At 43.3% G+C, this 26,822-nt stretch overlaps 1 protein-coding gene across 2 annotated transcripts in view; it reads left to right on the top strand.

The window, feature by feature from the left end:
• The window catches only part of SPRED2 (sprouty-related, EVH1 domain containing 2), a 124,967-nt gene that overhangs the window by 50,478 nt on the left and 47,667 nt on the right, over positions 1–26,822 (top strand). Inside the window, exon 1 of one of the 2 annotated variants that reach the window (XM_010863330.1) lies at positions 11,216–13,442. The exons of the other annotated variant lie outside the window; for it this stretch is intronic. Within the exon in view, the coding sequence (XP_010861632.1) occupies positions 13,426–13,442 (17 nt within the window). The 5' untranslated portion in view covers positions 11,216–13,425. Of the gene's footprint in view, positions 1–11,215; positions 13,443–26,822 lie in introns of those variants that run through there. 2 annotated transcript variants of the gene reach the window in all.

Here is a 26,822-nt window from a genome sequence, read left to right as displayed (position 1 = left end):
CCAGCAGCTCTCACCCATTAAGCTGCCTAAGACCAACCAGCCACAGAAGCTTTTCTGTAACAAACACAGTCTGGCATCAGCAGGACACACGTTGGCCCTTAATGCTGGGTGGGTGAGGGCGTACAGTCAGTGGAACACTGCCTGTGAACTGCAAGCCAGATAACAGGTCCTTGCTTGTCTGGATTTAAAGTAGGCCCAGCTTCTGGTTTTTATCTATTTGCCAAGCCCCTGTTTTGTTTTGTTTTTTTAACTATATAGCTTTAGTGTCATCTTTAATTGCACCAGTAATTCAGGGAAGCTTGGCCCAGACCCCAAACTTGGGGGCCCTGGAGAGCCAACTGAGTAGACTAAGGTGGGGGTGGGGGTCACAGGCGGACTCAAGCAGAGAGCAGCCAGCTGTCCCGTCCTCTCACGTTTACTTCTTTTTCTTTAGCCACTCTGTCAGGTTTCTGGAGCAAAGATTCTCAAACTTTGCTTGTCCATTAGAATTGCCTAAGTAACTGAAAAAAAATCAAGAAATCCAAACCACATCATGCCCTCAAACAATTACCAAGAAAAAGACAAAACCCACAGAACTCCCAACGTGCAGCCGGGTTTGAGAACCATGTCTTACTTGACAGGAAAAAGACTCTTCTGTTATGGGTATTTACTGAGTTGACTTGCTTTTGTGTGGTCACCCAAAAGGGGTGACCAGCCTATCACCCCTAGGGGTTGAGCTGCCTGGTCTCATCAGTAGTGAGGTCTCAGTGGAATTTAGCTATTATAACAACTGTTTTCTTATAAAGTGATTTACATAATCTCAAAGATAAAGAAGGCTGTATAATGGACACCATGTACTCACGACTCAGCAGTCATTCATCACACACTTTTGTTGGGGGGGGGCGGGGCAATAAGGTGGGGTGGGGTATTTTAAAGCAAATTTCATGCATCATTTCATCCATAAATCTTCCAATATGTATCTCTAAGAAATAATGACCTAAAAATATAACCATAATACTTATCGTCACACCCGAGAAAATTAACAGTAATTACGTAGTTTCATGTAATAGCAAATCCATGTTCAGTTTTTTTTTTTCCCCATTTATTTTAAAAATACTCTTATACATTTGGTTTGTTCCAATTAGGGCCCAAAGAAGCATAATTCATTTTTAATGTTTGACCATAACCCTGGGGTAATTAAGCCATCACTGTGTGCAAACACAGGTAATGATGCGTGTGACCTCTGCAAGAAGGTGTAAATGGCATTTGGTCTCTTCGGTACTTTTCTTAGCCCTTCTGTTGGGACCTTGACCTGTCATGGAGGAAATGCTCATTGAGGGCCCAGCCGCAACCACTTTTGTGCTGCTCTGCTTCTTCCTGAAGGCATGTTCCCTTTGGTAAACTTAGAATAGAACCTTCAGGATGCTTGTGAAAAGAGGATTATGAGTCAGCTCCATGAACAGCTTAGAATTTCCTGCTTCTGTGCTGGAGGCGGTGTCTGGAAAGGGCTCAGACTGCCCCTTGGGCCCTCTCTGGGCTCTGCTGAGGGGTCCCGTTTGCTGTTGACTTTGGGGGGGTTTACCTGGGATGTAGGCTCTGATGCAAGGAGCAGCCTACAGCCATCCCCAGGGGTGCAGATAGCTCTGTGCCTGCATCTCCAGCTGGACCTTTGCGTTTGGGTTCAGATAATGACCAGGGACAGACAGGGTTGTTCTCTGCTCTCTCAGGTAGCACCAGACACCTCATAGTCATTGCTTGGGCACAGGGTCTGTGAGATAGAATGCTGTTAGAATGGTTAGCCCCTAGAATGAATGAATGGTGAGGCTTTGGGTGGGGGTTGGTGAGCAGGAGAAGGAAAAGAATGTAGAACGAGCAAGCTTTTAAATAATAATTGAATTCCATCTCACTCCTTCTATAAATATGGATGGAGTCTATATGTATCATACCAAATCAAAATGTCCTTTTATATACTTCCATAATTGTGTGTGTTTTTGCTTTAGAGGGGCTTTGTCTTGATTTCAGATGGATTTGCAGTTGTAAGATCTTCTTTCTATCTCTGTACCATGGTCAGATAGTTACAGAGCAGTAAGTAGGCATCTTAATGTATAAAGGCAACTCTGATATATAAAGTTGTTCATCACAAGATTGTTTTCAAGGGCAAAAGGTTCAGAAGAGCCTAAATGTTCGTTAATAAGGGACCAGTTAAGTAAACCATGGTGCATCCTTATAGTAGATATTGTTCAAATGTAAAAAGGGAATGAATCAGTTGTCTCTGTTCCCATGTGGAGAGATCTCCAGTGGATAAAAAGCAAAATCCAGAACATGTGAATGACATGCTACCTTTTTTGTGAGAAAGGGTAAGAAAAGATAAATTTGCGTAAACCCTGGAAGGATACACAACTTTTAAAAGGTGGTTACTACAGGTTTGTTGGGTGGAAGAAGGAATAGGACAGATGGGATGTCATGGTAGAATACCTTTTTATAGTTTGATTTATGAATCATGAATATGTTACCTAAGCAGAAGAGTTAACTAAGTCAAAAAGAATAGATACATCTATACTTAACATTGTGCAGATAAATTGATTACTTACTATGCCCTGGCTAATCTGTTTTACAGATTACCCTTACTTAAACAGGCCAGGTCTGTTGTGAAATCGGCCAGTGAAGCTCTGGCCAGCCCAGGGAATGTGTGCCATGTTCTTCCCATGATGCCTTGCTCAGCAGTAGATTATAAATATTTGTTGCTATTCGGCAGCCCATAGGCATCCCCCCTTCCTCATGCTGAAACATAAACCAAGCTGACAAGATCCACAGTTGAGATGTAGGGGACAGGGAAAGTGGGCTGCCTGTGTCCTCCTGCACAGTTAGCGGCTGTCTTCCAAGGAGGAGGCGTGGTGGGTAGAGCTGGGGAGGGTGGGCGTGGCTCCCCTTCCTGTTCAAGTCTCTCTGGGTGTAATCTTTTGCAAACGTTGGCATCCTGTGCACCGTGTTGTCTATGTTTGTGTTTATTTTCAGCTTCTATTCAGTGGCAGCAGAATCCCTCTGAGCTGAACTGGTCCCACCCTCATAATGTGGAATGTTCTAATGTTAAGACTTGCTCTTCATATCCTGCACATTCTCCGTAGCAGAGACAATTCCTCAGGGCCCGAAGGAAACAAACAAATGAAGTCCATGGAACAGTTTTCTCCCTGTTGAGTGGAGAAAGAGGAGCAGAGAGGATATTTGGGGCGACTTCAAACAAAGAACACATAGGAACAAACCTTGTTCAAAAGCACTCTGAAAGATGAAATTCAAGGACGCGCAGGACCTATTCTTGGCTCTGCCACAAACATACCTTTTATATTTTATTCCAGTGTGTGCGTTTGGGGCTTACTTTCTGGTTTTTCATTTATAAAATAGGTGGGACCCGCATTCATTGTCCATTCCCCCTCACTGTTCCATCTTAGCCATCCAGACTTGAAGGCTGTCCTTTTAAATGGCAACCAAGTGAAGAGAGTGAGTAAGTCCTCCTCTGTCCCTGCTCTTCCTCCGGTGAGTGCCATACTGAGTACCGTGCTAGGGGTGGGTGCCGGTCAAGTTGAGGTTCGATCAGGGGCATGTTGTCTCTCCCACAGGTCTCTTCCTCCTCTGAGTTGAGCTTTACACATGATGAAAATCACTCGTGGTCATAAGTACCCTTGACAGTTCTATAGGAGGCCAGCATGCAATCTTTTGCCTCCTCCCTCCAGCCTTAGGAAGAAGGACCACTGCTTTGTTTTGTGTGTTTTTGTTTGTTTGTTTGTTTGTTTGTTTTTAGGACCACTGTTTTTACGATGGAGCAGGAAATGAGGTGGTTGGCTAGCATTTAGAGTCCATGTTGAGAGATGAATGTGTACTGCATCTTTATTTTTTTATTTCATTTTTTGGCCACGCCACATGGCATGTGGGATCTTAGTTTCCCTACAAGGAATGGAACCGGTACCCCCTGCAGTGGAAGCGCAGAGTCCCAGCTGCTGGACCACCAGGGAAGTCCCTGTACTGCGTCTTTAAATACCAGAGTCACATCAAGGGAAGCAGTGGACCAGGAGACACACGTGGACGAAGGGTCCCCAGATCCCTGCCGACACTGGGGCTGTGTTCCCTCCAGAGGGAGAGCCTCTTCTGTCTTTAAATATACCCAGCCTCTTGCTTCTGTTCTCTGGCTGAGCAGGTTGAATTTGGAAGGTTAACCGTGAATATGTGAGACTTCCCTAGAAGCCACCTTCACCTTAACTAGCTCCACCCAGAGCAAGGTCCTTTGGTGAAATTCTTTGAGTTCTTTCCTCCCCTCTTCCAGCGGGTTTTATCGTGACCACTCTTGGGGTTCCTGGGAAAGGGAGACACCTGAAGCAAGTTGTGTGCTCACCACCTGTTTCTTCCCTACATAGACCTCGAGAAGTGGGTGCCTGTGGCAGTGATCTGTAGTCTTTATCTGATAGTTGCAGTACCTTGACCAGCAAGCCCCAACTCAGGTTCACTGGCCCGGTTTTTAAATAATCAGAAGCACTTTACAGAATAATGAGTGACTTTAGCTAACCTGATGGTGATTTACTTAACCTGCCACCTGAGGATTCTAGTGCAGGGACATATTCTGGACACTGTCATCTGCTTTTCTTGTTTTGGAATCATCTGGATGCTTTTCAAAAACCAGAAGTTAACAGTGTGACAGAATGTAGGGATGGTTTGGGGTTCAGCCAGGTAGGTAATTCTCAGTAGGGAGTGATGGGCTGAGTGTCACAGGTCTCAGGCCCATTGCTTTCCTGCTGGTACGGCTATATCTGCATAAGAAACGTGGCCACTGGTCTTAGTTGCCTCCTCTGTCAAATGTGGTTGGTGTAGAAGTAGATACCTCTGAGACTCATTTTAGAATTCTAGACTGCTCTTCTGGTTTTTAGTTAACATCTAAGGCTTGTGTGCATGCCAAGTCGCTCAGTCATGTTCAACTCTGTGATCCTTTGGACTGTAGCCCGCTAGGCTTCTCTGTCTATGAGGATTCTCCAGGCAAGAATACTGGAGTGGGCTGCTATGCCCTCCTCCAGGGGATCTTCCCGACCCAGGGTTTGAACCCGCATCTCTTATGTCTCCAGCACTGGCAGGCAGATCCTTTAGCACTAGCACCTCTAAGGCTTATAAGGTGCTAAACCCGTAAATTACTTACTTGCCCTTTGGGGATGCTGAACTAAAATGGGGGAAAAAAAATCTGGCTAAGCCCTGCACACATTATCTTTTGTGTTTTTTAAATCAGAAATGAATAAATAGGAAAACAGGAAAATACTATTTCCCAATTATTTATTAACAGGATTCAGGTAGTGGCAAAGAATACTTTAAATTAGTAAACATGCATCACATAACTTTAGACGCAGGTAACGCTCTTAAGTTCTACCACCGAGATGTCACTCAGGTGAATATTTTTCTTCGTATTCCCTAAATGCTCTGCAGTAAACCTAATACTTCTGTAATGAAGAAAAAAATACTCATTTCAAGAGTTTGTCACCACCTTTCTGTCATTTCTTCCCTTTCTATTATCTTCATCTCCACCCTCTATTAAGCAATAAAGGATAATGTGTCTGTTGAATGAATGAAAGAAATTCAATCTGCCAAGGGTTTACCATTTGCCATATGCTGAGCTACAAAAGTTAAAAAAAAAAAAAAAAAGGAAAAAAAAAACTTAAGCATCTCAAGTCTAATGGCAAAGGTAACATGCAAATCCTAGAGAGATGCTGTCACTGTGGTACTGATAGCCACGAAGATGGAGAAGAAGGTATGCTAGGCTGTTCCCTCTCCAGTCTGTCTGTGGTTAAATGTTCTGTGAGATTGTAAGGCTTAGCACCTGCCTATAACACAAGCGTGGCCAATGTTGACATTAGCTGCTATTGTTGACTAATGTTGGTAAGGAAAAGTCAGTTCTAGCTTTGGCATGAGATTCACATCCTTTAAACAAGTGGGTTAGTTTAAGCTGGCCTCTGAAATCCAGGGTCAGGAACATAGCTGTGCCCCCAGGTCCTCAGTCTTGATCCTCTGGCACGGCCCAGCTCTCCACTCCCCTGTCTTCTCTGCATCACTGGGCAATTTTCTTGTTATCAGTCCATTCTCTGTACAACTTGGGAGCTTGAGAGACTAAAGTAGTTTAAGCCCTGGGTTTTCTACACAAGGAAGGCTGTCTGCATCCTGAGGTCATACAACTAATGGTAAAGTCAGGCCCAAGCTGTGAAGTGAAGTGAAAGTCGCTCAGTCGTGTCCGACTCTTTGCGATCCCATGGACTATGCAGTCCATGGAATTCTCCAGGCCAGAATACTGGAGTGGGTAGCCTGTCCCTTCTCCAGGGGATCTTCCCAACCCAGGGATCGAACCCAGGTCTCCCACATTGCAGGCATATTCTTTACCAGCTGAGCCACAAGGGAACCTACTTGTGGCCCAAGCTACTGCTTCCCAATAGAATAAATTTGCAGGGTTTCATGCATGTGTGCTATGTACATAGGCGGATGATTAAAAAGTTACTGTTAGGAGTTCCCAGAAAAGATTTCTGTTTCCATAGCCAAATATCTGTAGAGCCATCTGACTAACAGGTGGCTACCATTGTCTTGGATAATTTTTTGGTGACCAGCAGCAATCAGGGTGAGTGGTTAGTCTCAAGTCTGAAGACTATCCCTGAAACTATACAATGTTTGAGCGGCTTCGCATCTAATTCTGGCTGCAAGTTAGGAAAACAGCAGGGTGGGCCGAGCTGAACTGATGGAGATTTGGGTCCAGTATGTTCAGTCTGTGCTGTGATCCTCATGACACAAGTGTACCTTGAGGAATAAGCCTCAAGTGTTAAGCAGATTTCAAGCATGAAGTGAAGAAGTGAAAAAGTGTTAGTTGCTCAGTCGTATCTGACTTTTTGTGACCACATGGACTTGTAGCCCGCCAGGCCTCTCTGTCCATGGGATTTTTCAGGCCAGAATACTGGAGTGGGTAGCCATTCTCTTCTCCAGGGGATCTTCCTGACCCAGAGATTGAACCCAGGTCTCTTGCATTGTACGTGGATTCTTTACATCTGAGCCACCAGGGAAGCCTAAGCAGAGATTTCAAGCATAGACCTACCTCACTGTTCAGCCTGGCGGATGTCAAGTTCACTAGATAGTTACCCCTTAGGCACTCCTGTGTGTGTTGAGAGAGAGAGAGAGTATGTATGTATGTATGTATGTGTGTCTTTCTACATCTTGAGGCGACTTCATCCCCTGAACTTAAAGTTCCACCCCTGGAAGCGTGGCTTCTGTCTCCAGCCCAGATCTCTGAGGCCAAGTCCTGTTGCCCTGTTAGTCCAGTCTGGAAGGTAATATGATCTGATGGACGCCTGGCCTGTGGCCCTACCATGGACCCAGACCCAGAATGCTTTTATGTATTCCTTGCTCATCAAGTCCATGGCTCCTTCAGTAATTTTCCAGGGTGACGTTGCCATATTTCTGATGTATTTCAGAGTCCTTCTTCTTTTATCAGTCTTGTTTGTAGAACATCTTGTTCTGAAAAAACTCAGACTATCTAACCTAAGTCGACCTAGTCACTCATCCCTCTTTTCTCCACACAGGCCAGGAACAAAAATTGTGGCTGTGTTGATATAGTCATATAGCACCCCACCTCAAATGGGCACTGGGTAAATGTGAGTTGCTGTTGCCTTTCCCTGAAGATACCTGGCTGAATCCATAGGGCTTCCCTGGTAGCTCAGATGGTAAAGCATCTGCCTACAATGCCGGAGACCTGGGTTCGATCGCTGGGTCGGGAAGATCCCCTGGAGAAAGAAATGGTAACCCACTCCAGTATTCATGCCTGGAAAATCCCATGGACGGAGGAGCCTAGTGGGCTACAGTCCATGGGGTTGCAAAGAGTCAGGCACGACTGAGCGACTTCACTTCACTTCTGAATCCATAAGCCCAGCTCTGAAAGGTTTTCACATCATGTGGTCTCTTTAAAAAAAAAATCTACTTAGGTTAATAGCTCATATGTGTTTAATCATTGCAGATCTTCCGGCTCTTAGCAAAGACATCCCTAAATTAACCATGAGCTTTGGAGAGTCTTACTTTACCCCTGTGCTAGACAGTTACACTTTAAAGAACACAGCTGAACACTGACTTGGCTTCAAGGGATATACATCGCTCTGTGTGCCATCTCTGAACTGCTGCTCTCAAGATATAACAACAGAAACCGTCTGCCTCCCTTCTCTTCCTTGACCAGCCCCGGCCCAGCCGTCATCCTTCACTTTAGTATGTAACATAGGCCGTTTTCTATTGGACTGGCCTCACAGGGATGTTGATGTTTGCCAGGAAGGCAAGTGACCTCCAGAAAGACTCTAAAGTGCACCCCAGATACAGTCTCTGTCCCAGCAGCTGGCTACGACTGTTTTTTGTTTTTTGTTTTTTTTTTTAATAAGATAACTAACTGAAAGCAGTGTGAATGGTTTCTTTTGTTCAAATTTCCTCTCCCAGAGACCAGTCCCAAGAGTCCCTTCACCTGTGTTATCCATTAATGCTGTGGGTTTATTTTCCCCAAATAAACAAGCATTCCTGCCAAAGAAAATAGCACGATGGATGCAGTGATACATCTTGGGACCTGCCTTTGAGGCGTATTCTTCATTTTTCTGGGTTGGTCCACAGTCTCCTTCCTGGACTCCTGCGGGCAGTGGCCATGTTGGAGCAGCCCCCCATTTCTGAAGGCCCCTCAGGCAGTATAAATCCCGCCCATGGCTGTCCAGCTCTCTTGAAAGCACCCTTCATTTCTGTTGGCACGGCTTCCTGAATGCCTCTTCCAGATCATCTTTCACCTCTTGCCTGAGGCTCTGGGGACACATGTGGTTTCAACATAATGCACAGATGTGACTTGGGGGAGGAGAATTACAGCTGTGGACTCACATCAGCTGGGGTCACTGGACTCTGAAATAGGGGAGGTCAGGAAGGAGGGGAGGCAGGAAAGACCAGCAGACAACCTCAGGCTCTGTAGATTTCCCCACCCGCCATGAGACAGAGTGCTATGGTGAGTGTTCTACATTTAAGGAAAGCATGAGCTACACGGCTCATGTGGACCAGATAAATAATACTCATGCATCTGGTTCTAAATTGAGATATTAAGCAGAATAAGGGAGCAATGACCAAAACTTCTATAGGGAGAAGACCTGGTTCTTTATCCACCCAGATGGTGGTCACCAGGGGGTCGAAAAACCTTCTCTGTAAAGGTCTGGATAGTAACTATTTTCAGCTCTGGGGACCATATGGTTTCTGTCACAACCACTCAGCTCTGCATTTATACCTCTGAAGCGGCCACAGATGATAGGTGACCAGACCAGTGTGGTGACTGGCCACGATGTGCCTGCCCCTGACAGTCTAGGTTCATAAAACTTGCAGACATCCTCATCATTGTTTGCATCAATGAACGAATGCTCTGTAAGTGGCCGGGCCATATGCTAAGTACTTACTGTGTATGATCACATTTATCCCATTCAGAATGCTTCTCTGAGGTTGTTAATAGTATTATGCCCATTTTACAAAGAAGAAAAGGCTTAGAGAAGTTACATAAGTAAGGGCCATACAGGATTTTGAACCAAGATAATTTAACTGCAGGCTCAAGCTTCCTGATATCTCAGTTAGTAAAGAATCTACCTGCAATGCAGGAGATCCTGGTTCAATTTCTGGGCCAGGAAGATCCCCTGGAGAAGGGATAGGCTACCCACTCCAGTTTTCTTGGGCTTCCCTTGTGGCTCAGCTGCTAAAGAATCCGCCTGCAATGCGGGAGACCTGGGTTTGATCCCTGGGTTGGGAAGATCCCCTGGAGAAGGGAAAGGCTACCCACTCCCGTATTCTGGCCTGGAGAATTCCATGGACTGCATAGCCCATGGGGTCCCAAAGAGTCGGACACAACTGAGCGACTTTCACTTTCACTTTCAAGTTCTTTACCACTACACACACAGTCTTTGGTATCTACATCATTGACATTCACATTTACTTTTATGCTTTTAAATCTTAACATTAACCAGTATTTGTACTTTAGCTACCACCACCCCCCCCATACATACATCAGATAATTGCTACAACTCTTATATAATTTAATATATTGCAAGAATTAAAATGTTCTTCCCAGCGAGTTCTGCTTCTTAACACCCCAAAATCAGTGCTAAGAGATGAATGTGTGAAGACCTAGGGGATTAAGAAGTCAAAGATTTCCAGGCTGGCTTTCACATTCCAAGGCCCAGTACTGATAATGAGTAAGGTGAAGTGGAGCTGGGCCCACGCTGCTCCTTCAGATGTTCTTGCCCAGGGACTGCCCCCTCTTAACAGAAACACCAACATCCAGTGTGAGCCATCAGCCTGCCCTGCACAGGTGCAGGGTCCTCAACTGGCACGGACGGTGGCAAGGGCACCGTTGGGTGGTCGGGAAACCTCCAGCAATCATCAGCATGTGTGTGTATGTGTTAGTCACTCAGGCGTGTACAACTCTTTGCAACCCCATGGACTGTAGCTCACCAGGCTCCTCTGTCCATGGGACTCTCCAGGCAGGAATACTAGAGTGGGTTGCCATTCCCTTCTCCAGGGGATCTTCCCGACTCAGGGACTGTACTGGCATCTCCCACATTGCAGGCAGATTCTTTACCGTCTGAGCCACCAGGAAGTCAGCCAAATAGAAATCTCCATTATAAAGCACAGAAATCAAGTCTGGACATCTATTTTGTTGTTACAAGTGAGGTAAGTTCTGAAGAAGACTTAAAGATTGGGAGGGGGAAGCATTCTGTAACCCATGATCTACAGCAGTAGTTCCCAAAGTGCTTTCTTCAACTCTTAATGATAGAAATGGATGAGGGGTTCCTGCAGTCAAATCAGTTTGTGAGGTGCAAGACTAAACAAGCAAATAATATTCTAGAGGATATAGAATGTTTTCTTCCCAAAATGTGTGCTTGGGGGGGTTGTTTAGCTTTCACTTTGGTTTTGGAGCCTATTATTAAATTGTCTGCAAGGAAGACCCAGTGAAGGGTCCTAATTCAGAGGCTTTCCCAACGTTCATTGTTGTTGTGGAGTCACTAAGTTGTGTCCGACCCTTTGCAGCCCCGTGGACTGTAGCCCGCCACACTCCTCTGTCCATGGAATTTCCCAGGCAAGAATACTGGAGTGAGTTGCCATTTCCTTCTTGTGGGGGATCTTCCTGACCCAGGGATTGAACCTGCATCTTCTGCCTTGACAGGCAGGTTGTTTACCACTGAGCCACCAGGGAAACCCTTCCTAATGTTTACATTTAGGTCTAAGTTTTTTTTTCTTTTAATAGGGGAGGGGAGCAGCAGCAAAACTATGGTGGTTATTAAATCCATAAACATCTTTTGGTAACAAGGGTTATATATTTTCTTGTGTTTCTGTGTTTAACTTTATTTTGAAACTTGCAACTTTTCTCTAAGTGTGAAATGGATAGTATGAAGAACTCCTTTATATCCAAATCTCCATTTGTTAACATTTTACCGTATTTGTCATATTCTCATTCTTTGTGTTTACATTATTACTGTTATTATTCTTATATTTTTAATTAATGAAATATGAATTGTATAGTTCTTTAATGAACTATGGATTTATTTATTCACTACTCATGGAAACTCAGATTAGGCTGGAAGTTAATTCCACCCCCTCCCATTTTTACCTGTTGCGCTAAGGTCAGTTTTACTTTGCAAGTATGTGAAAGGTTGTTTTTAATCAAGGGGACCTTTTGATAAGCCTGTAGCTTACAGTCTAATTGAGGAAAGAATCTCAAAACTAGAAAGGCTTCAGTTCCGGGCCACACGGTTCTGAACATTTGGATTTGTGAGGGTCACGTGATGTGGTATGGGGGCCATCATGACCATTTGCAGCCGGTTTGCAGCCCTCTTGGGCCCAGTCCCTTGAGGACTGGGTTGGCTATCGACTGAGGTGGGAGCCTCGGCCTGATCCTTCCTCCTTTCCTATCCTAGGACCTCTGTCTTTCCAGTGTCCTGTGATGACTTGTCACACTTTGAGAACGTACCTAGCGACACAGATGTTTTTTTAAACAACATCTAGTTTCAAGAGTGATTGCCTGTAACATACATTGGAGCTTCCATATATGGTTTTTTCCTGGCCATAAAATCAAAGCTCTCTTCCTCCTTCCGGTGGTTTAAGTAATCCAATTTGAGTATAAAGTAAGTTGTGCAAACGTTGTGCCACCTGGTTGGTGTGAGAGAACTCAAATCAGACTTATATAACCTCAACTGGAGACTTTCCAAAACCATATAAGGAAGCTGGCAGGTCACCTCTCCCTCGTAATGTCAACATTGAGCTCACAACGAAGCTGGGGCTTATATCCTCAAAGAAGGCGTGAGGAACAGCCACCAGACAGGCTTGGGAGGTGAAGACACCAGGCATTGGTTCAGGGGATGGGAGCAGCCCTCACAGTGGCCTCAGGACACGTGTATCATGCCTTCCAGCTGGGAGCCCCCACACCCACCGGGCCACATATGATGCCCCCATTGACATGTATGGTGAGTTCATACTAACTAGAAAAATGTCAGTACTGTTAGACCACGAGAACTGAATTTCTTTTTTAGTTTTTGAAAACATTTTGTTATGCAAAGTGTCAAAGGTACTCAAAAGAAGAGAGAATAATGGAGACAATTCCCATATACTCACGAAACAGATGCAACAGTAATCAAGATTTTGTCACATTTCTTTAAACTTCCCTTTTTGGGGGCCAAAAATATTTCATAACGAGTCTCAGATATTATAGCATTTCATCCCAAGCATACTTTTTCTTTAGACATTTTGTAAACACAGTGCTACTACCCACCTAACAGCATTATCCCAGGGACAAAATTTTGACATGTATCTTTTTTTTTTTTTTTTTCCACAAAGCTCCTGCAACTTGGTAACCATACAACATAAGAACCAAAATGCCTGTGCTAATTTCACTGACAACTTAAAAGAGGAGGGGAGGGGTCTTTGTTCTCAGTCCTGAACAAAATTATTCGGGGATGGGGCAGGTAAACAACGTATACTGTGGTTCTCTAGACTGTAGTCTTGGGCATTGAGCTCTGCCAGTTACTCCCCTGGTCATTTCACAGTATCATCCATGATTGATCGTCGTAACTTACAGGAATGTTTTTTTTAAACAATATTTTAATTGGAAAAAGCATCTGTCAGCTGTCAGGCTTCCAGCTTCCACTTTTGAGAAGCAGGATGTTGAATGTGAGTAATGACACAACAGGCCTATAAAATGCGGACTAACCCTCGGATGACTCATCCAGTGCGATGCAGTGTATTTGTCAAGGAGACTGAATCATATATGGGGGAAACCACTTCTCAAGCAGCCAGCTGGTTCTCAGGTCCACAAGAGCTGATCCATTTTTATCGGAAGCACTGTAGTAGCAATAATGCTAATATCCAGCACTTGGACTCTACAATGTAGAGGAAATGGCATCACCCGCCAGGTATGTGCTTACTGTTTACATGAACTTTATTTTCTTGTGGTTTCTCCTCTGCCTAACCTTCCTGGCGTCTGCTTTTAACATTTTTTAAGGGAGGGGGAATTATTCTGATTTTAAGTAACTAAAGTGTGTGTGTGTGTGTGTGCGTGCCCACGTGCAAGGACAGACAGGTAACCACTGTTCTTTTAATCGACACAGATCTCTTATCCACTCATCTCCCTTTCTGGAAACAAATTTCTCCTTGCATGTTCAGATAGAAATGGTGTTAACCCAAACCTTTTAGTAAGCCTTAAATGATACTGCCTAGGAAACAGCAGAGGTGGTATATACCTTTTAAGGCTGGGAGTAGGGTAGCTTAAAACAAACACACAGAAGAATAAAGAGAAGATGCACTAAGGAGGTAGTCTAATGATAAAACTATTGTATTTATTGTGTTGGATTTTTGTTTTTAATATTGTGCTTTTTCTTCTCCTCCAAGATGGATGACTTAGTGCCAGAAAGCTTGATTCCTCTACTAAGTGAATTCTTTTTTTGCAAATTAAAATTTGCTCATACTGAATTCATGCATTAACTTCTAGGTGGGAGAAAGAGTGGAGGAGATTGGTACCAACATTTAATTATAGCTTTCACATGATCTGAAGGATTGTTCTGCATAATTGGGAGGCTGTGTCGCCTGTCTGACCCTCTCTTCACTCACTAAATTTAAACAATGCCTGGCTAGTTAAGGCACATATCTTGTTTATTTGAGTGTATTAAACATTCCTATCTGTGTTGACAGTCCATTCAGCGTCTCCTCATATTTTATAAAAATACTTTTTGTATCCTACTTGTTGGGGACAGATGCTATGGTTAGTTTATAGCAGTACTATTTATACTTTTCTGGTCTGTCTGTCCAGAATGACTGGGTCAGGACCCGAAACACAACTGCCCACAAATTTGCCAAAGATTTAGTATTTGTAGAGCAGCCCTGTCTGTGGTGGTAAATTCTGTTATCACTTGGAGAGTGTTAAACAGATCTGGGGTTATCAAGCTGGAAAAGAAGGCAGTCTTTTTTTCTCTTCCCCTTTCTTGTAAAGCTCGTAATAATGACTTGTTTTCCTTGAGGTATGTGTACTTTAAACTGTCAGTAAATGTATTAGATTTACTTATCTTAATACACTCAGAAATTGGGATGATAAGGTGAACCAGCACGAAATGGGTCTGCTCTGTGTGTTTCTGTTTGTTTTATAGATTAGTTGTTGTTTAGTCATTCTGTTGTGTCCAACTCTTTTCGACCCCATGAACTGTAGCCTGCCAGGCTCCTCTGTCCATGAAATTCTCCAGGCAAGAATATTGGAGTGGGTTGACATTTCCTTCTCTAGGGGATCTTCCCAATCTAAGGATCGAACCTGTGTCTCCTTCATTGGTAGGGGTATTCTTCACCACTGAGCCACCAGGGAAGCCCTTTGTAGATTAAGGGGTACACTTTTTTTAGAATGGCCAGTTTGTTTCTGGAGACAGGACCATCTCCAAATTTTATTAAATTTGTCTTCTATAAATGAAAGCCACCTGTCAGGCTGTAACATGCTAATTATGGTGAGGACAATAATGAGGAAGAACAGTATTTGAAATATGTGGGGGTTTTGCTAAGAATTTTCCTGCCCACATCTGTACTGCTTATTTTTATGTGTATGTCTACACATGCATATATAGTGAATATTTAATAATAGCACTTGGTGATATTAAAAAATACTTCAGATTCAAAGTGAGAGTCCTTTTCATTCCTTCTCATTAACTTTTTTTTTTTAAGTTATGGAAGAAACTCTTCTTTAAAAATGTAGCTTGAGCTGAAGCCTGAGTTTTGCCATTTAATAGTGAGCAGGGTTGTCTCTCCAAGCCTTGGTGGGATGCTACACTCAGCCCAGAGCTCATTTTATCAAAAGTCTTCAGAAAAATAATGTGATTTAATGTGAATTAAGGGGAGATTAGCTAATTTGTCCTGATTTTGCTAAAATCTTAGACTTTGATATCTTTTTTCTTTTTCCCCCCTTGAGGCCTACAGAAAGTATTTCAGGCAACTGTATGAAAACATTTACAGTTCTTGATTTATTAGTGTTTTTCTATGTCTGTGAAAAGGTCTTGTTCTCCTGTGACTGGTGCAGTTGAGACTAACTCAGGTCTTGTCCATGTTATTTCAAGGCAGCGTAGACTTCTTTTGACGTCAGTTACTTTTTACCCTCATGGCATATTGATCTCTACCATCCGTGGTGATAGTCATCACTACAGGTTCTGGCAGCTCTTGGGAGCCCCTGGGATGTTAAGCCCCATGAGCCACAGTTCAAAGTGGCCACCTGGTTTTCAGATGCCTTCTCTCCCTTTTGAGGGAGGGGGGATACAGAGCACAGTTGGTACCTAGGGTCTCCCATCATTCAACGTGGAAGCGATTAATAGATATTGAATGAGATGCCGCCCTTGTTCGGAGCTCTGTGCTGGGTGATGTTAAATTTTAAAAGGCTGTGATCTGGGCCCAGCCCCATCCTTGCTTTCATTCCCTCTTCAGTGGAGATCCGTCATTACAGGCAACAGTTTCCTCCTGGGCTTATTAAGAGTCCATATTCCAGAGCCACTAATTGTTCTGTATAGAAGCAACTTTTAGCTCTTCCCTTCTGATTCTTATGAATCTATCTTTTCTTGGATGGCTCTCATATCAGAGAAAGAACTGCCCTACTGAAAAATTCATTTGATAGTTTTGGTGGCTGTGTTTTCTGAGCCAAGTAGATCAGTAGCCTTGGACAAAGAATTTTTTTCCCCCTTCTTCCTTGAGGGGAGTGGCAGTCAAGGAAAGTGAATTCTCAAAGTTTATAGTATCATGGATGTTCAAGTGACACTGATTAGTAAACAGCAGGGGCAATCTTTCCCAATCTTTGAGTTTTAAAAACCCCTCCCCTTTTTCAGTTCAGTTCAGTTCAGTCGTTCAGCGATGTCCGACTCTTTGCGACCCCCTGAATCGCAGCACGCCAGGCCTCCCTGTCCATCACCAACTCCCGGAGTTCACTCAGACTCAGGTCCATCGAGTCAGTGATGTCATCCAGCCATCTTGTCCTCTGTCGTCCCCTTTTCCTCCTGCCCCCCAATCCCTTCCAGCATCAGAGTCTTTTCCAATGAGTCAACTCTTCACATGAGGTGGCCAAAGTACTGGAGTTTCAGCCTTAGCATCATTCCTTCCAAAGAAATTCCAGGGCTGATCTCCTTCAGAATGGACTGGTTGGATCTCCTTGCAGTCCAAGGGACTCTCAAGAGTCTTCTCCAACACCACAGTTCAAAAGCATCAATCCTTCGGCGCTCAGCTTTCTTCACAGTCCAACTCTCACATCCATACATGACCTCTGGAAAAACCATAGCCTTGACTAGATGGAGCATCTATTAAAATTATATTCTAATGACTCAAAGCTATAATGAGCTCAGTAACCATTTAAAAATACTATAGATTATCTATCAAATTAAAATCCTTATTTGTATTTAGAAAGACTTGTTTAGTGAGCCTACAGTCTGCTCTTGCGGTGCTTGGTGAATGATTTATGGATGTCGGGTTATAACTGTGGCCCCAGGGGAAGGCTGGATCTGCCTGTTGTCCATTTCCTGTTGTCCTTTGCTCACTGTTCTGCTGTTACACTGTCCTCCCCACATCCGGGGTTTATGGCCACTCTGCCCTCACAGTGGGTGGGATTACTAGCTGCTGCTGCTGGTGCTAAGTCGCTTCAGTCATGTCCAACTCTGTGCGACCCCATAGACGGCAGCCCACCAGGCTTCCCCGTCTCTGGGATTCTCCAGGCAGGAACACTGGAGTGGGTTGCCGTTTCCTTCTCCAGTGCATGAAAGTGAAAAGTGAAAGTGAAGTCGCTCAGTCGTGTCTGACTCTTTGCGAACCCATGGACTGCAGCCTACTAGGCTCTTCTGTCCATGGGATTTTCCAGGCAAGAGTACTGAAGTGGGGTGCCATCGCCTTCTCTGGGATTACTAGCACTTGTAGATAAATCTTGTATCGTTTATCTGGAAATACCAACTTTTCTGTGTGGCTCAGAAAAGCCAGAGACAAATACAGAACAGGCTTATGGCATCAACCCTGCTCTTAAGGACATGTGAATGGGGTGGATGACCACTCTTATCAGACCAGCATGGACTCTTAATAATCCTGAGCATTCTTCCAGGTATAAGTTTGCTGATAGCCTGTTTGCCTTGTCATCTATGCCCAGATTGACTTAGGATAGAGAAGGGACAGTTACAGAAGCTATGCCCATTCGTAATTGGATTCTAAATCACCAGAATTTTTTTTTTAATTAATTTTTTTTTTTAATATTTGTGTTGTTTGGCCACACCATGCAGCAGATGGGGGTCTTAGTTCCCCAACCAGGGATCAAACCCATGCCCCCTGCATTGGCGGCACAGAGTCTTAACTACTGAACTGCCAGGGAAGTCCTCCAGCATTTCTTCATGGCTAATGATCACCAAAGAGCAAGCACATGCCTTGGCACCTGGATGGCACTTCAGCCCTCAGAGAAAGCTCCTGGCCCACAGGACAGGCTGCCTTCCTTATGCACATTCTGAGCGAAGCCCGGGGAGTTCTCTGCATTATCTTCACAGAGCTCTTTGCAGAGAACCACAGCAAGATACTCTCTCTTTCCAGATTTCAGCCCCAAAGATGACTGTTCATTTTTAGTGTTAATTCATAGAATTGTAAAGATACTCAGATTGGAGATGTCCAAGTTGGATTTGGCTGTTTTGTGGCTTTCTTTTAAACACTCATTCCTTGTGCCCATCCCGTGGAAGAGATGGGGTGCCTGCCATTGCTCTGGCCCCACAGGGCCTGCTGTTTGACTGGGCCTCTTGAATTCCATCAAATGGAGCGCAGACAGCATGTGTCATAGAGGCTGCTTGGGAAGGGTGAGGAGCAAAATTAGTGTCTGTGGGTGGGCATGTGTTCTCATCACATTGCCAAAGAACTGCAGTGTGCAAAATCTGGCAGGAGCTCATTCCAAAGAAAAATAAAACAGCCCCTCTTTCTGCTTTGAAAAATATTTAAAAAAACATCACTAGCCCCCATGTTAAAGACATGGAATCGTTAAAAATGCATCTGTGCGTGTGTATGTAGGTTTTAAATAATTTGAAAAACTGAGGTTGGAATAGAAGAAATAAAAAGGTACTCATCATAAGAAATAGTTTTTAGGGATTCTGTCGCTCATTTGGTAAACACGACAAGCTTTCTATTAGAACATAATTGGCCAAGGATTAGGGGAATTCGTTAAGAGTTACCAACTAGGGGAAAGCCTGCTATGCTTAACTTCCGTTCTTCTTTGAGAGGATTTTGAAAGAAAAGCTATTTTTTGACTCAGGGAAGCCAATTACGAAGGAAATGTTTGTGTTTTTCATGTATGCAATTTGCCTTGTATCCCAAGGAACAAAAGGGTATGCAACACTTAAATTCATATTTGAAACACAAGATCTCCCTTTGATAGTTACCATGAGAAGGTCTGACCCTTTGTTAATCTCTCCTCATGGTACAGAAGAATATTTCTTAGATTAAAAGCATGCTTATAATATGTGTAGTTTGCACAACGGATATATACTACTTTCATAATTAGGGGAGAGTTTGTAGGGGTTTTTTAAACAGTGGTAATGTGAGGACAACAGAAATGTTCTTTAGCCAAAACCCCAAATTTATGAATTTCAGGTCATTTTTGAGTATACCTACTTCAAGAGCCCCCTTTTTATTTCTCAAGCTAAATGACTTTCTGTGTGTGGAAGGGGCAAAAAAAACATAAAATTTACCATCTAAACCATTTTTAAGTGTCCAGTGTGTTCATGTTACTGTATGTACATTATTGTACAGCACATCTCTGAAACCTTTGCATCTTGAAACACTGAAACTGTAACCATTAAACAACTCCCATATCCCCCTACCCCAGCTCTTCACAGCCTCCATTCTGTTTTCTGTTTCTCTGAGTTTCACTACTTTACTGGAGTTTAAAAGTGGAATCATGCAGTATTTGTCTCTTTGTAACTGACTTATTTCACTTAGCATAATATCCTCAGAGTTCATCCATGTTGTAACATATGATGGGATTTCTTCCCTTTTTAAAGCTGAAAAATATTCTGCTGAATGTGTTTTCTTTACCCATTATCCCCTGATAAACATTGAGGTAGTTCCCACCTCTTGGCTATTGTGAATAATGCTTCAGTGAACATGGATGTGAAATTAATTGCCCTTTGAAATAGGATTTGACTTTCAATAAATGTGAGGGCTAATTCCTTGTGTACAAGCACAAGAAAAGGTATCATCATGTCCAATCACCCTTTTCAGTTTGCTCAAGAGCTCCCATATCCTGAGTTTCTCACTGTGGGAAATGGCTTGATATGGAGCAGTTTTCAGTCCCAGATGGGGTATTTATGCTTCCGTCAGGGATCATGACATCCCTAGGGATGAGCTTAGTCCTGGGCGGTGGCTGAAACACGCTGGTGAATGAGCTGGACTCTGGGTAGTTCTTCTTGATGAGACGTTAGGACAGGAGCCCTTTCATCCTCTCTCCTGATACTAGATGACAGCCTGCAGCATGGCTTCATGGTGTTGTGATTGCATCTGTTGGGCCACCCAGACTGCCACCTTACCTGTAAAGCTCTCTGCTGGGAGAAGTTGGCCCTGGCTGCTGGGTTGACTTGCCTTGGGCAGTAGTTTTTAGGTACTGCTGAATGCGTGACCAAGAGCTTGGTTGGGCTCCCTGGAGTAAGTGTGTTGGTGATAGCCAGGAAGAAAGTCCAAGTTCAGCAGCTTATTAGCCTCCAAAGCTCTCATTTTCTGTGAAGATCCTAAGTCTTACAATCAAATGGCTGTCAGTCTTCCTCATTAGCCCTAGTGTTTCTTGGAAGTTCTTTCTGAATTCAAACTAGAATACTCTCCTACAAATGAAACCGTATTTTAAGGAGATGGTGTTAAACTGTGGACCATCTTGGTAGGTAGTTGGCCTACACATTCTCCTTACCTCCCAATTCTTTTTATGGCAGGAAAGAAACTTCACGGAAGCACATGTACCAAAAGCATGGCTCTGTTTTATAATATCTCAGAAGGAAATTGCCCTCATAGATCAAATCCTGTCCCTCTGTGTGTAAGTCAAGGACTAGCCAAGGGTGGCTACTGCGTGATGACCCTGTGAGCCTTGCCTGGTTTCTGCCTTTCTAATTAATTGCTGCCATTGCCATTGTAAAAGAAAAAAACGGTGACACTTGTTTACATTCCTAAAGCATTGGTACTGTTACGGTTGTCACACTGCATTGAAACCAGTCCTTGGGAGTCCAGATCACTTAAGTGCTTTCTGTTTGGTTTGTCTGCTTGCTTGCTGCTGCTTCGTAGCTGCTCAGTTACGTCTGAATCTTTGCGACCCCATGGACTGTAGCCCAACAGGCTTCTCCGTCCATGGAGATTCTCCAGGCAAGAATACTGGAGCAGGGGCTTCCCTGGTGGCTCAGATGGTAGAAAGTACTGGGGTGGGTTGCGATGCCCTCCCCCAGGTTATCTTCCCAACCCAGGGATCGAACCCAGGTCTCCCTCATTGCAGGCGGATTCTTTACCCTCTGAGCCATCAGGGAAGCTTGGTGTAAAGATTCCTCAACCTTATTAGCAGGTGACTGTCAGGCTGCTCTGTTTTGAGCTATTCAAGTAGTGCCAAAGTCCAAGGCTCCAAAAGGAGGCCTGCCTCTGGAGTTTAGGAGTTTGTCCTCGCTTGTCCTGTCTCCCCTGCCCCACACCCAGGTAGGAAAACTCTTGGCAAAACCCAGCCAGAGCCAAGTAGAACTGGCTGTTTCCACCCAAGGAGGGAAAGAGGTGTCTGTTAAGGAGACTGTCAGTGAGTAGTGAAAACCATTTGGGAATGGGTCTGTGATTCAAGTATTTTAGGAATTGATTAGGCTTTCAAGCACTGACTTGGGAATCCTGCTGCTCACCATTTTATGTTGTTCTGTGGGGAAAATACGTTTTCTAGTTTCAAACAGCTAATTTACAAGAAAACTTTTGGGCCGGAACTCATTTGTGACATTGAAGCAGCCGGGCCCCATGTGAAATGTGAAGTACACGGTGTTTGTCAGAGGTCTACAAGTAAATGTCTCGCTCTATCTTTAAGCTATGCAGTTGCTTCATTACCTTTTCTTAACATTGTCCCCCTTTCTCTCTGAAAGTAGAAAAATTTGTACCGGAGCAACTGTCTTGGGTCAAACGATAAAGCCTGTAGGAAGAACCATTTGGGAAAAGAGAGGCAGATCCCTCTTCTCTTCCTTGCCTGAATTGGCTCCATAAGTATGTTTTGGAGATTTTCCTCCATGTGGCTAAAGAAAATCTCACATCCATGGATGTGTAAACCCAGCTAGATGGCTAGATTTCGCCTGTTTTGTTCGAAGATCTTATTTTGTGTGTGCTTAGTTGCTCAGTTGTGTCTGACTCTTTTCAACCACATGGACTGTAGCCCGCCAGGCTCCTCTGCTCATGGGGATTCTCCAGGCAAGAATACTGGAGTGGGTTGCCATGCCCTCCTCCAGGGGATCTTCCCAACCCAGGGATCGAACCCAGGTGTCCTGAACTGCAGGTGGATTCTTTACCATCTGAGCCACCAGGGAAACCCAAAGATCTTATTAAACTTATTAAAACTCAATTTTCATCGTTTTCTTGCTTTTTTGTAGTACTTCAATAAACCAGGTTTGTTCCTGGGAACTTTATAATTGCATAATATCACTTGCAGTGAGAAAACATATCTGTTCATCTGTCATGGTTTCAGATCTTTGTGGTTTCAGACTTTTTCTTCACTTCGAAAGATGTTTTCAGTTGCATTTTACTGCTGAAAGTTTTCTGATACGCTTTTGTAGAATATTTCCTAACCTCTCTGACATGACTTTACAGCCATGTATTTTTTGTTTGTTTTGCTTTTTAAAGACACACTTTATTTTTATTTTTAAACACTTCATTTTGTTTATTTATTTATTTTGTGGCCACACCTGTTGACATGTGGGATCTTAATTCCCTGACCAGCAATCAGGAACCCGAGCCCCCCGCGGTCGAAGCGTAGGGTCTTAACTACTGGACTACCAGGGAAGTCCTCGGCTATGTGTTTTTTTTTAATGCAAAGTTAAAAAGAGGCCAAAGATGAAAAGGGACCTTCAAAGGTCATGGGGCCTCTCCCCCTCATTTTATAACAATACATGAGAAATTGGGACTCGGTGGTAGAATCTGAACGGTCTCAGCCAGGAGGGAAAAGAGGTCATTTTTGTTTAGGGCACTAATTACGCCATGTAGATCCCAAAACAAGAATTGCCTCTGTTGGTGAGAAACTGCCAAACCAAGGAGGACTTCACAGTCCTGCCCACCAGCTCTGCTCTTTCTGCACGTGGCCATGCTATTAGTGATACCTCTTGTTTTCTCTTTGATGTTTTTAACGGTCAGTTGTGTATTTTAAGAGACCCATGAGAAAAACTTCTCTTAAATACTCTAGACAACCTAGCTGAGATACGAGACCTGTGCCGTAATTCTGGACCTCTTTAAAACAAAGCGTAAGAGGTCTGGGGTAGGGATTGTTTAGTGATTGGATCTTAGTCCTTTATCTGTCCCTAATGCCAGTAACCTTAAACTAGTCCCTTCTCCAGTCTGGACTTTAATTTTTCCATCTAAGTGAGGGATCTGAAACAGATGGTTTCAATGATTCTTTCTTGCTTTAAAGGTGTGTAACTAACTCGTGTGGCTCTTGACTAGTGATAATTGAAGACCTGAACTGCCCCTGCAGGCCCACCTCTACACATCTGGGAATGGAAGGGATCTAGAATTCTTTAGGGAGAACAAATGCTTCACTTGTGCTTTTGTTTATTCGGTTTTTCATCTCTGATGAGGGAGGTGGCAGAATTCTAGGAGAAAAGGAGTTAAATGAATTGGTAATTCTTGCCTCCTGAAACGGTGTCCATGTTCAATGAATCATAATCCAATCTGCCTGTCACTAACAGAACATGCTGATTTTCTTCCCTGTGGGTTAAATTATCACCTCCTTTTGAAAACAGGTCTTATTAAGGGCTGACTTGTAAGAGATTTTGTAGGTTTAGAATTTCGTACTACCATAGGTTGATAAAGTAGTTTCCTAACCTTTTGGCCAGGGTTCCCAGGTGACTCAGTGGGTAAGGAATCTGCCACAGTGCAGGAGACACAAGACACGCAGGTTTGATCACTGGGTCTGGAATATCCCCCAGAGAAGGGCATGGCAACCCGCTCCAGTATTCTTGTCTGGAGAATCCCGTGGACAGAGGAGCCTGGCGGGCTACAGTCTATAGGGTTGAAAGAGGACACGACTGAGCACAACCTTTTGGCCATGGTTTGCTTTGGAGTGGGGCTTCCCTGGTGGCTCAGATGGTAAAGCGTCTGCCAGCAATGCGGGAGACCCGGGTTCGATTCCTGGGTCGGGAAGGTCCCCTGGAGAAGGAAATGGCAATCCACTCTAGCACTCTTGCCTGGAAAATCCCATGGACGGAGGAGCCTGATAGGCTACAGTCCATGGGGTCACAAAGAGTCAGACACGACAGAGCGACAGTGGTAGGTGGCAGGTGAAAAAACAGGAAATGTGTCCTGGATAGCGTGAGGAGAAGTAACCAGATTTTTCATTACCATTGTCAGCATCTCCTACGTTTAGTGTTGATCACCATCTAGAATGAAGTGTTAGTCGCTCAGTCATGTCCGACTCTTTGCAACACCATGGACTGTAGCCTGATAAGCTCCTCTGTCCGTGGGATAGAACACTATAAATTTTCTCTCTCTCCTATGTCTTCAAGTGTTCAGAAAAGTTGAAAGAAGTATACAGTCAATACTACAGCCTACAACCAGCATTTTACTGTTACTTCTTTATCACAACATAATCTGTCCATCCATCCCTCCTCCCTCCCTTGGTCCATCCAAGATGCCGTGTTATTTTTTATGCATTTCAAAGTAAGTTGCCGATATTGTGAGCTTTCTCCCTAACTGTTTCAGCATGCGGTCATTAAGCTCTCTCTTCCTTTTTGTTTTCTCTAATTTGTTGAGAAAGAAAGCGAAGATTTTTGAGAAAGTCAGGCACGGAAGTTCAAGGGCTACAATTTAAAGACCTGAATTGGAGATTATTAACTTGAAACAACTCCCTTTGCCATTTGTGTTTTGAAGCACCAATTTTTCTATTACATGTGTACTTTAATGTGGTGAGAGTTAATTTTGTTTAGTAACCTAACATTTCCATTAGCTGGCCTTTGGGGGTTTAAATGTGGATCGTAAATACCATTTTTGGAAGGGTGTGTAAAACAGAGGGAAAGTCAAAGAAAATTATTGCTTTCGGAGAAAAAAGTAGGAGAAGAAAGGGTTCTTCAGCAGCGGGTCATTTTGTTTGTTTCAAGTTGGTAATCCTTTGATCTTGATTAATTATGAACTCCACTGAACTCCAGGCTCAGTGAAGCAGCAGACAATAAAAGCAAAATCATAAACCTAGATTCAGACTTTGGCCTCTTGCCTGCCAGAACTCTCTCCCCACTTAGCACTGTGTGATCACCCTGAAACTCACCCTTTAGGACAGAACCATTTTAGTCTGTAAGTAGAGTCATTCTATTCTGGTTTGAATAAAATAAATTTCATTTTTTAAAGTGGTGTATTCATGTCAGAATTGTTCATGTTTTAACGATTTTTGAGAATAATTCAGAAATCACCATTGATTGCCTTGAATGTTAATGAACTGTTGTGATAAAATTTTACTATAATTTCCTAAAATGTTTTAGGTGGTCTTAAAATATCCATGTTAGCCATGTTAGAGAATCTGTGTATAAGCCTATGATAGAATTAACATTAAAATAGGGACTTTGGGAAGGTCATGGACACACTGCTATATTTAAAATGGATAACCAATAAGGATCTCCTGGATAGCACATAGAACTCTGCTCAATGTTATGTGCCAGCCTAGATAGGAGGTGGTTTGGGGGGAAATGGATACATGTAGATGTATGGCCGACTCCCTTTTCTGTGAAACTACCACAGCATTGTTAATTGGCTAGTTAGTTGCTCAGTCGTGTCTGACTCTTTGCAACCCAATGAACTGTAGCCTGCCAGGATCCTCTGTCCATGGAATTCTCCAGGCAGGAATACTGGAGTGGGTAGCCATTACCTTCTTCAGGGGATCTTCCCTACCCAGGGACTGAACCCAAGTCTCCTGCATTTGCAGGCAGATTCTTTACTGTCTGAGCCACCAAGGAATCAGCTATATCTCAATACAAAATAAAAAGTTTAAAATTTGGGGAAAAAATAAGACAATCATTAGATCTACCTATTAAAAAAGCAAAACACAACTACATTGATATAATAATTATATATTATATATATATATATTGAAATAACAAGATTGTTATTTCAATAACTGTCTACAGCCTATGTGGTTCCTGAATGTACCCAAAATGAGAAAAGGAATGAGAAGTCTAGGCAGATTGGGGACACATTCAGGTGGGTCTGACAGCCTTGCCTGGTGAAGGAGACTTGCTTTGAAAGAGCTTAAATCAGAATTATCCCCCTCATGCTAGTATAATTGTATTTTGCAATGTGACATCCCAGAGAATTGTTTGATGCTGGGTTTTTAAAAAGTCTTTACTAAAAAATTTTTAACTTTTTTGAATTCAGTGGAATTGTACATTAAAAAAAAAAAAGCTTTAGTTGTGTTATATTTACTTCCAATTCTAAAAATTTTTGTTGGTGGAGGAGGGTAGTATGAGTTACTTTCCTAGAGCCAGTATTTTAAAATCAAAAACAATTTAAAATCCATCCCAGGGACTTCTCTGGCAATCTAGTGGTTAATACTTCGCCTTTCAGGACAGGGGATGTGGGATCAATCCCTGGTCAGTGTATTAAGATCCCAAAACAACAAAACATAAAAACAGAAGCAATATTGTAACAAATTCAATAAAGACTTAGGAAAAAAAAAAGAATGGTCCACATTAACAAAGAAAAAGTCTTAGAAAACAATAAAATGCATCCAGAGCAGCAGGTATTACCTGCAGTGTGAGAAACGCTGGGCTGGAAGAAGCACAAGCTGGAATCCAGAGTGCCGGAAGAAATATCAATAACCTCAGATATGCAGATGACACCACCCTTATGGCAGAAAGTGAAGAGGAACTAAAAAGCCTCTTGATGAGAGTGAAAGAGGAGAGTAAAAAAGTTGGCTTGAAGCTCAACATTCAGAAAACAAAGATCACGGCATCTGGTCCCATCACTTCATGGGAAGTAGATGGGGAAACAGTGGAAACAGTGTCAGACTTTATTTTTTGAGGCTCCAGAATCACTGCAGATGGTGATTGCAGCCATGAAATTAAAAGACACTTACTCCT

This window comes from Bison bison, unplaced genomic scaffold, assembly GCF_000754665.1.
Source record: "Bison bison bison isolate TAMUID 2011002044 unplaced genomic scaffold, Bison_UMD1.0 scf7180017864489, whole genome shotgun sequence".
Lineage (NCBI taxonomy): Eukaryota > Metazoa > Chordata > Mammalia > Artiodactyla > Bovidae > Bison > Bison bison.
The sequence above is the reverse complement of the archived record's forward strand: the minus strand, read 5'-3'. Positions and strand labels throughout refer to the sequence as shown.